Here is an 11,032-nt window from a genome sequence, read left to right as displayed (position 1 = left end):
GTATTCTCAGGGACCAGGGCATACACCAAGAACTGAGGTGGTGGGAAAACAGATAGCTGAAGCTAAACTGGGAGGAGTACTCCCCCTCTATTGTGGGCAATGAGTGCCTCATCCCAATGGTCACCTTTTGCATGTGACCAGATCAAGCTTTGCACTGACCCTCAACAAAGTGTTACATGCCAAGGTTCCCCATGTCCCCAGTGTTGCGAAGGATGGGCATTGTAGGGTAACCAATGGGTGGGTGTGGGGGGGGGGGGGGGGGGGGAGAATTGTGCGCCGGTGTCAGGGCGTCCTGACATGGTTGCGGCGATTCTCTGGCCCGCCATGGGGCTCAGAGAATCGCCCCCTATGATTCTAAAAGACGGAAAGCAAAAACCTCCAACTGAAGGCCTTGATTGAAGAAAGGTGTCCTGGAAGACATCCATCCAAAAAGAGACTTTTATCCTTTTTATTTATCCTCACATCCCTCTTTGGGCAGCAGTGTTTGGCACGGCTGCCTCACAGCGCCAGGTTTGGTGGATTGGCCGTGATAAATTGCCCCTTGGTGTCCAAAGATGTACAGGTTAGATGGGAGTATGGGGATGGGACAGGAGAATGGGCCTAGGTGGGATGCTCTTTCAAAGGGTCGGTGCAGAAGGGCCGAATGTCCTCCTTCTGCACTGCAGGAATTCTAGGATTTCCCTCTGTGCTCGTAATATTATACAGCAGCCTACTGAAGACTCTCCAGGCCAATCCTGGAGGGTTGGAAAGCAGATGCTTTGGGGACCTTGCTGAGGATCTCTCCAATCTGCTTGGACAACACTTTTGGACTATTGGGGCTGGAAACAGCTCAAAACCCCTCCTGGGTTGTATGCATCAACTGTATTCACTAAACGTGGTTTATTGTTTGTTGTTATTTTAGGGGGTATTTTGTGCATTGACCCACGCGGTTGTTTTAGAAATGTCAACATGTTAAATTGTGAAAATTACAAATGCTTCAATAAAATATTTTCTGTGTTCACTGAGGGGCTGGTTTAGCTCACCAGGCTAAATCGCTGGCTTTTAAAGCAGACCAGGCAAGCCAGCAGCACGGTTTGATTCCCGTACCAGCCTCCCCGGACAGGCGCCGGATTGTGGCGACTAGGGGCTTTTCACAGTAACTTCATTGAAGCCTACTCGTGACAATAAGCGATTTTCAATTCATTTTCATTTCAAGGACAAAAGAGTTTGCACCCCCACAACCCAAAGATGTGCAGGGTAGGTGGATTGGCCACGCTAAATTGCCCCTTAATTGGGAAAAATTAATTGGGTACTTTCAATTTTTTTTTTTTATTAATTTAGATTACCCAATTATTTTTTCCAATTAAGGGGCAATTTAGCGTGGCCAATCCACCTACTCTGCACATTTTTGGGTTGTGGAGGTGAAACCCACGCAGACACGGGGAGAATGTGCAAACTCCACACGGACAATGACCCAGAGCCGGGATCGAACCTGGGACCTCAGCGCCGTGAGGCGGTTGTGCTAACCACTAGGCCACCATGCTGCCCGGGTACTTTCAATTTAAAAACACAAGTGATGTGCTAATTGATAAGCTCCCTATTAATTCTGTTAAAATCGGCGAGTAAAATATTCTATTGTGTAATTAATGCAAATCTGTTCATTTATTTGAGTTCACCCAATAAACATTTTAAAGACAGTCAACATTAATCATACAGTGAATAAAAGCAGTTACAAAGTTGGTTGTTGGTCCAGGAATATAGAATATATATTCACCCATACAGACATTCAGATCATTAAAAATTGAAGAATCATTATTTACTTGACAGAAGCATAACAAAGGTCACCCAAAACATGAATTAACCGGATTTTGATTGAAGATTAATAATCACATGCATGACATCAGAATACAAATTGTATTCCAGCAAAAACGTGTCCTGTAGCCCGTTAGTCCTTTAAATTAAAAAAGGTGCTTTAAATATGCTAAAATGTGTAACATCTTTACATAGTGACTGATATTATATAAGTAGCTCAAGCTCTGTTCATCATTGAGACTGTGAGGTGACGTGGAAGGTTCAAGTAGCAGATTCTCCAAACCACTGGTTAGAAAGTGCAAATGGCTAAATGGCATCAAGACCATCCCAGTCATTATTACTGACCTAAATTCCATCACATGCAGCTTTTCTTAAAGAATTTAAGGCGGTCACAAAGTGACTGACTTCCTGTACATTCAAAGATTTTTACATTCAAGACAGTCATTAGAGCATTTACATCAACTCTACATCCACACACTGTGGAACTGACTTTGAGGTAGATTCTAATCCAGCTCCAAATCAGGAAATATCATTGGTCCAAAGCAATGAATTTTAGGATGTTTAAGATGGAGTTTACAAGTGTCTCTCATTTTAACTGCATCTAGTATCAAGCTAGATTAATCAATTAATTGCTCCATAGTCACAGGAATTGGTGCTCTCCTCAGTTGTAGAAGATCCTATTGGTCCAGTATCATGATCTACATGTTCAAAAAGAGACAAAAAAAGAGACATGAGCAAATAAATCAAAAATGCAAACAGTAATAACTTCAAAATGGAAGCAAGATCATCTTGCTCTTTAATGTCAGGTTGCCCGCTGGGTACGGCACAAATGATCACAAACCCAGGGAATAAGCCGAATCAGATTTTCCTTCATTAAAAATTATACAAAATCGGAGCCTAACCCAAAACAAAGTAGCATTGACTGAACTAGTTAGGTTTGCAAAGATCTTGTATAAAAGGAGCAGAGTTCAGTGACCCAAGTTTGTGCTGGAGCTTATTCCAAGGTCGATTAGACGCCTTATCCTCAGAAGGAAAGGAGAAGCATTGCTAAAGGAATCACAATTACAGAACAGGAGACTGCTATTCAACCACTGCAGAAAAGAATCTCACCACAGCATAGCGTGCCCATTGAAAGCCAGGAGACCCCCATTCCCAGGATCTACCCAGTTCACAACACCTCGCAAGATTCAACGCAATCTCGTGAGATGCTGCAATGCGAATCCCCACCACAATGGGTGGGATCATTTTTTAGCAAATCTGCAAGACAGTAAACCTCTCTCTAACGTGCAGATTCCCGAGGTACGTGAGGCTTTGGGATTCAATCCCTTCGCCTCAGACCTTGGGTGAGCGCCATTCAGCAGGGGTCCCCACAAATGGCACTCGTGGGGGTCTCGGAGGGGATGGGAGGCCCCCAACTGCATGTCCTTTGGAAAGAGTGGTGCCCTGGCACTGATGATGCCACCTGGGTACCATGGCAGTGCCAGCCTGGCATGGGCACTGCCAGGATGTCAGGTTGGCACTGCCAAGATGGCATCTTTTGCACATGCGCAATCAGGCAGGGGCCCTCCATATTGCATCTGGGATGGGAAGATCGTGGACGGTTTTGGGGTCTCGGAGATCAGCATGTTATTTAAAAATGGCATCCTGATATCTCGCTACAATTGAGTTCCAGTGGGTGGAACTCCCTACTGTAGAAAATGGGGCTGTGCCGCCTCGACCGCACGTTCCCCGCGAGTCGCCATGTGTTTTTCAGCATTCGAGTGCTGGGAAACTGGTGGCTAAACGCGCTCGCTTGGGGACTTTGTTCCCTTTTGGGAGAATCACGCTCTATGCTGGTCCTCTCTGGAGTCAATCCCAAGCCCCACTCGATTCCCCATTACCCTGCAAGTTTTCTCCACCCTCGTATGCATAAATTACAGATTATCATTCAAACTTGCTCAAATCCTCTCCTTAAATCTGTGCCCCCCCTAATCCTTGTACCATTAGCTAATGGAAACAGCATTGGTCTACCTTATCGAAGCTGCTCGTAAACCTGTACTTGCTCCATAGGTCAGAAGTGGGGATGTTGACTGATCATTGTACAATGTTCAGCATTATTCACAACCGGTCAGTTATAGACGCAGTCCATGTCCATTCGCCCCAAGACCTGGACAAGAGTCAGGTCTGGGCTGATAAGTGGAAAGTAATATTTGTGCTACAGAAGTGCCAGGCAATGACCATCTCCAACAAAGTGAGAATCTAACCATCTTCCCTCGATATTCAATGGTATTACCATCACTGATTCCCCTACTATCAACATCCTGAGGGTTGCCATTGGGCAGAACGATGTGCACAATCTACATGATGCACTCAGGAACTCAAAACTCCTTATTCAGCACTTTTCAAAATCGCAACTGCTCCCATCCAGCTCCGAAAGCTAGTGATTCGAATCAAACCTGTTGGACTTTAACCTGGTGTTGTAAGACTTCTTACTGTGCTCACCCCAGTCCAACACCAGCATCTCCACATCCCATCTAGAAGGACAATGACAGTAGATACATGGGAACACCACCACCTGGAAATTCCCCTCCAAGCCACTCACTATCCAAACTTGGAAATAGTTCATCATTCTTTCATTGTTGCTGAATCAAAATCATGGAACTCCCTCCCTAACAGTGTGGGTTTACCTACACTAACATTGATTGTAGCATTTTAAGGCAACAGCTTACCACCACCACCTCAAGCCCCTTTGGGATGGGCTACAAATGCTGGCCGAGCCAGGGATGCCCACATCAAGAATTTAAAAAAGACTCCACTTCATCTCCTTTGTTCTGAGAATAACTCCAATTTCTCCAACCCAGCATTATAACTAAAATTCCTCACCCCTTGTATAATTTTGATAAATCACCTCAGGTTCCCTCACTTCATCGTAAAGTGTGCTGCCCAGAAGTGAATGTAATACCTTCATGAGGAAAAATGGAGGTTCAAGTGTAGCCCTCGTTATAGAAATACAAAGCAACATTGGGTAACTGCTGTGGCTTTAACCAATGTTAAAAAAAGCTATTAAGAGCCCAGTCCTCTGGCAACCTTTCCATCACATTTATAATTAGTTCATAAGCAATTTTAATTTGGCATTTAATGAAAATGTCAAGCTGTTAAAGGAAATATCTGCAGTGGTCAAGAATCAGCAATTCCATTTTAGACCAAGCATTTTTGCACAATAATTTGGAACTCTGGATCACACAAAATTGAATGGGTCTTGTGCCCATATTGCACACAGAAAGATTAACCTTCAGGTATCTCCACTACAGAGCCTCAATAAAGTAATGGTGACTAGTGGGGTGCCTCAAGGGCCGGTGTTGGGACTTCTAACCCTAACCCAACTTTTTACAATGTACATTAACCACCAGGAAGAAGGAACTGAAGGCACTGTTGCTAAGTTTGCAGATGAGATCTGTAGAGGGAAAGGTAGTACTGAGGAAGCAGGGAGGCTGCAGAAGAACTTGGGCAGGCTAGGAGAGTGGGCAAAGAAGTGGTGAATAGAATACAAATGTGGAAAAGTGTGAGGTTATGCACTTTGGTAGGGGCAGCATGGTAGCATTAGAACATAGAACGATACAGCGCAGTACAGGCCCTTCGGCCCTCGATGTTGCACCGACATGGAAAAAAAAAAAACTAAAGGCCATCTAACCTACACTATGCCCTTATCATTCATATGCTTATCCAATAAATTTTTAAATGCCCTCAATGTTGGCGAGTTCACTACTGTTGCAGGTAGGGCATTCCACGGCCTCACCACTCTTTGCGTAAAAAACCCACCTCTGACCTCTGTCCTATATCTATTACCCCTCAATTTAAGGCTATGTCCCCTCGTGCTAGCCACCTCCATCCGCGGGAGAAGGCTCTCGCTGTCCACCCTATCTAACCCTCTGATCATTTGTATGCCTCTATTAAGTCACCTCTTAACCTTCTTCTCTCTAACGAAAACAACCTCAAGTCCATCAGCCTTTCCTCATAAGATTTTCCCTCCATACCAGGCAACATCCTGGTAAATCTCCTCTGCACCCGTTCCAAAGCTTCCACGTCCTTCCTATAATGAGGCGACCAGAACTGTACGCAATACTCCAAATGCGGCCGTACTAGAGTTTTGTACAACTGCAACATGACCTCATGGCTCTGGAACTCAATCCCTCTACCAATAAAGGCCAACACACCATAGGCCTTCTTCACAACCCTATCAACCTGGGTGGCAACTTTCAGGGATCTATGTACATGGACACCGAGATCCCTCTGCTCATCCACACTACCAAGAATTTTACCATTAGCCAAATATTCCGCATTCCTGTTATTCTTTCCAAAGTGAATCACCTCACACTTCTCCACATTAAACTCCATTTGCCACCTCTCAGCCCAGCTCTGCAGCTTATCTATGTCCCTCTGTAACCTGCAACATCCTTCCGCACTGTCTACAACTCCACCGACTTCAGTGTCGTCTGCAAATTTACTCACCCATCCTTCTGCGCCCTCCTCTAGGTCATTTATAAAAATGACAAACAGCAACAGCCCCAGAACAGATCCTTGTGGTACGCCACTCGTAACTGAACTCCATTCTGAACATTTCCCATCAACTACCACTCTCTGTCTTCTTTCAACTAGCCAATTTCTGATCCACATCTCTAAATCACCCTCAATCCCCAGCCTCCGTATTTTCTGCAATAGCCGACCGTGGGGAACCTTATCAAACGCTTTACTGAAATCCATATACACCACATCAACTGCTCTACCCTCGTCTATCTGTTCAGTCACCTTCTCAAAGAACTCGATAAGGTTTGTGAGGCATGACCTACCCTTCACAAAACCATGCTGACTATCCCTAATCACATTATTCCTATCTAGATGATTATAAATCGTATCTTTTATAATCCTCTCCAAGACCTTACCCACCACAGACGTTAGGCTCACCGGCCTATAGTTATCGGGGTTATCTCTACTCCCCTTCTTGAACAAAGGGACCACATTTGCTATCCTCCAGTCCTCTGGCACTATTCCTGTAGCCAATGATGACCTAAAAATCAAAGCCAAAGGCTCAGCAATCTCTTCCCTGGCTTCCCAGAGAATCCTAGGATAAATCCCATCCGGCCCCGGGGACTTATCTATTTTCACCTTGTCCAGAATTGCCAACACTTCTTCCCTGCGCACCTCAATGCCATCTATTCTAATAGCCTGGGTCTCAGCATTCTCCTCCACAATATTATCTTTTTCTTGAGTGAATACTGACGAAAAGTATTCATTTAGTATCTCGCTTATCTCCTCAGCCTCCACACACAACTTCCCACCACTGTCCTTGACTGGCCCTACTCTTACCCTAGTCATTCTTTTATTCCTGACATACCTATAGAAAGCTTTTGGGTTTTCCTTGATCCTACCTGCCAAAGACTTCTCATGTCCCCTCCTTGCTCGTCTCAGCTCTCTCTTTAGATCCTTCCTCGCTTCCTTGTAACTATCAAGCGCCCCAACTGAAACTTCACGCCTCATCTTCACATAGGCCTCCTTCTTCCTCTTAACAAGAGATTCCACTTGTTCGGTAAACCACGGTTCCCTCGCTCTACCCCTTCCTCCCTGCCCGACTGGTACGTACTTATCAAGAACACGCAATAGCTGTTCCTTGAACAAGCTCCACATATCCAGTGTGCCCAACCCTTGCAGCCTACTTCTCCAACCTACACATCCTAAGTCATGTCTAATGGCATCATAATTGCCCTTCCCCCAGCTATAACTCTTGCCCTGCGGGGTATACTTATCCCTTTCCATCACTAACGTAAAGGTCACCGAATTGTGGTCACTGTCTCCAAAGTGCTCACCTACCTCCAGATCTAACACCTGGCCTGGTTCATTTCCCAAAACCAAATCCAACGTGGCCTCGCCTCTTGTTGGCCTGTCAACATATTGTGTCAGGAAACCCTCCTGCACACATTGTACAAAGAACGACCCATCTAATGTACTCAAACTATATCTTTTCCAGTCAATATTTGGAAAGTTAAAGTCTCCCATAACAACTACCCTGTTACTTTTGCTCTTTTCCAGAATCACCTTCGCCATCCTTTCCTCTACATCCCTAGAACTATTAGGTGGCCTATAGAAAACTCCGAACAGGGTGACCTCTCCTTTCCTGTTTCTAACCTCAGCCCATACTACCTCGGAAGAAGAGTCCCCATCTAGCATCCTTTCCTCCACCGTAATACTGTCCTTGACTAGCAGTCCACATTGCAGCACCTCCCCCTCTTTTGCCCCCTTCTCTGAGCTTACTAAAACACCTAAACCCCGGAACCTGCAACAACCATTCCGGTCCCTGCTCTATCCATGTCTCTGAAATGGCCACAACATCGAAGTCCCAGGTACCAACCCATGCTGCCAGTTCCCCTACCTTATTTCGTATACTCCTGGCATTGAAGTAGACACACTTAAAACCACCTACCTGAACACTGGCACCCTCGTGTAAAGTCAAATCTGTGCTCCTGACCTCTATACTCTCAATCTCCCGTACCCCAAAACTACAATCCAGGTTCCCATGCCCCTGCTGAATTAGTTTAAACCCCCCCAAAGAGCACTAACAAATCTCCCCCCCAGGATATTGGTGCCCCTCAGGTTCAGATGTAGACCATCCTGTCTATAGAGGTCCCACCTTCCCCAGAAAGAGACCCAGTTATCCAGAAATCTGAATCCCTCCCGCCTGCACCATCCCTGTAGCCACGTGTTTAATTGCTCTCTCTCCCTATTCCTCGTCTCACTATCACGTGGCACGGGCAACAACCCAGAGATAACAACTCTGTTTGTTCTCGCTCGGAGCTTCCATCCTAGCTCCCTAAAGGCCTGCCTGACATCCTTGTCCCCTTTCCTACCTATGTCGTTAGTGCCAATGTGGACTAAGACTTGGGGCTTCTCCCCCTCCCCCTTAAGGACCCGGAAAACACGATCCGAGACATCACGTACCCTTGCACCTGGGAGGCAACATACCAAACGCGAGTCTCTCTCGCTCCCACAAAATCTCCTATCTGTGCCCCTGACTATTGAGTCCCCAATTACTAATGTTCTACTCCTTTCCCCTCTTACCTTCTGAGCAACAGGGACAGACTCTGTGCCAGAGGCCCGTACCCCATGGCTTACCCCTGGTAAGTCATCCCCCCCCACAAGTATCCAAAGCGGTATACTTGTTACTAAGGGGAATGACCACAGGGGATCCCTGTACTGACTGCTTCCCCCCAGCCCCTCTCACCATCACCCATCTATCTTTATTCTTTGGCGTAACTACCTCCCTGAAGCTTCTATCTATGACCCCCTCTGCCTCCCGAATGATCCGAAGTTCATCCAGCTCAAGCTCCCTAACACGGTTTTTGAGGAGCTGGAGTTGGGTGCACTTCCCACAGGTGAAATCAGCAGGGACACTGACGGCGTCCCTCACCTCAAACATTCTGCAGGAGGAGCATTGTACTGCCTTCCCTGCCATCCCCTCTAGATTTAAAAAAAAAAGAAAAAAAAGGAAGAGCTTACCGGATATTCCCCCAAACCCTGCTCCCGCTGAAAGGTAAGCAAATTTAAAGGCACTCACTCACCTTCACGACAGGCCCCTGCTCCCGCTTCCCAACGACCGTGGTTTTTTTTTTTGGTTAGAGGAGGAGGTAGGGTGGGAAATACTGACAAAGTGTTTCAGGTTTAACTGTCACTTGACAACAGCCCCTCCACAAACCACCTTCAAATTAGGCTGACCGCACTGCACGTATGCAAATTTCCCCAGAACAGCTGATCAGTAGCTCTGCTCTGCTGCCCTCTGCTGGATGCCTGCCTTCACTCAAACTCCTCTGGTCTCCTTCGCAGGTACACCTTCAAATTAGGCTGACCGCACTGCACGTATGCAAATTTCCCCACAACAGCTGATCAGTCGCTCTGCTCCCCTCTGCTCGATCGTTTTCATTGGCAATCTAGCCGTTGGCGATGGCGTTGAGGGATGCAGGGAGGTGGAGGGGTTTGGTGCGGGGTAGGGAGGAACATAGGGTGTTGTTGTATGCCGCTGACCTGCTACCGTGTGTGGCAGACCCGGTGGGAAGGATGCCGGGGGTGATGGAGCTGCTAGCTGAGTTTGGGACCTTTTCAGGCTATAAACTAAATCTAGGCAAGAGTGAGGTGTTTGTGGTGCACCCTGGGGACCAGGAGGAAGGAATTGGTAGGCTCCCGCTTAGGAGGGCAGGGAGGGTTTTCAGTACCTGAGGGTGCAGGTGGCCAGGGACTGGGGGACTCTTCACAAGCATAATTTCACCAGGCTTGTGGATCAGATGGAGGAGGAGTTCAAGAGGTGGGACATGCTGCCATTGTCGTTGGCGGGGAGGGTGCAGTCCATCAAAATGACGGTGCTTCCGAGGTTCTTGTTCCTCTTTCAGTGCCTGCCCATCTTCATCCCCAGGGCCTTCTTTAGGAGGGTGACTAGCAGTATTTTGAGCTTTGTGTGGGCGCATGGGACTCCGAGAGTGAAGAGGGTTTTCCTGGAGTGTGAGGGAGGGATTGAGGCAGGCTGGCGCTGCCCAACCTTTTGGGGTACTATTGGGCGGCCAATGTGTCAATGGTGTGTAAATGGGTGATGGAGGGGGGCGGCGTGGAAAAGAATGGAGATGGCATCTTGCAGAGGTACGAGCCTGGGTGCCTTGGTTACGGCACCGTTGCCGCTTTCTCCTAAGAGGTATACCACGAGCCCGGTGGTGGCGGCAACCCTAAGAGTCTGGGGACAGTGGAGATGACATAGGGGGGAAACAGGGGGCTCGCTGGAGGCTCCATTAGGTGGAAATCATCGGTTCATCCCGGGGAACACTGATGGGGGATTTAGGGGGTGGCATAGGGTGGGCATTAATAAATTGAGGGACCTGTTTATTGGCGGGAGGTTTGCGGGCCTGGGGGAACTGGAAGATAAATTTGGGCTCCCCCAAGGAACATGTTCAGATACTTGCAGGTAAAGGCGTTTGCTAGGCGACAGGTAGAGGAGTTCCCTTTGCTGCCCTCGTGGGGGGCGATGGACAGAGTGCTTTCGGGGGTGTGGGTCGGAGAGGGGAAGGTGTCTGACATTTATACGGTAATGCAAGAGGTGGAAGAGTCGTCAGTGGAGGAGCTGAAGGCTAAATGGGAGGGGGAACTTGGGGAGCAGATAGAGGACGGGACTTGGGTGGATGCCTTGGAGAGAGTCAACTCTTCCTCTTCGTGTGCGAGGCTTAGTCTCATC

General features: G+C 47.3%; 1 protein-coding gene across 1 annotated transcript in view; it reads right to left on the bottom strand.

The window, feature by feature from the left end:
* Positions 1 to 1,622: 1,622 nt before the first annotated feature.
* The window catches only part of LOC119953208 (major facilitator superfamily domain-containing protein 12-like), a 66,352-nt gene continuing 56,942 nt past the window's right edge, over positions 1,623 to 11,032 (bottom strand). Inside the window, 1 exon segment of the mRNA XM_038777221.1 lies at positions 1,623 to 2,489. Within this exon segment, the coding sequence (XP_038633149.1) occupies positions 2,413 to 2,489 (77 nt within the window). The 3' untranslated portion in view covers positions 1,623 to 2,412.

The sequence above is a fragment of the Scyliorhinus canicula genome, chromosome 18, assembly GCF_902713615.1.
Source record: "Scyliorhinus canicula chromosome 18, sScyCan1.1, whole genome shotgun sequence".
In the NCBI taxonomy this organism is placed as follows: domain Eukaryota; kingdom Metazoa; phylum Chordata; class Chondrichthyes; order Carcharhiniformes; family Scyliorhinidae; genus Scyliorhinus; species Scyliorhinus canicula.
This window is presented reverse-complemented; position numbering and strand designations above follow the sequence as displayed.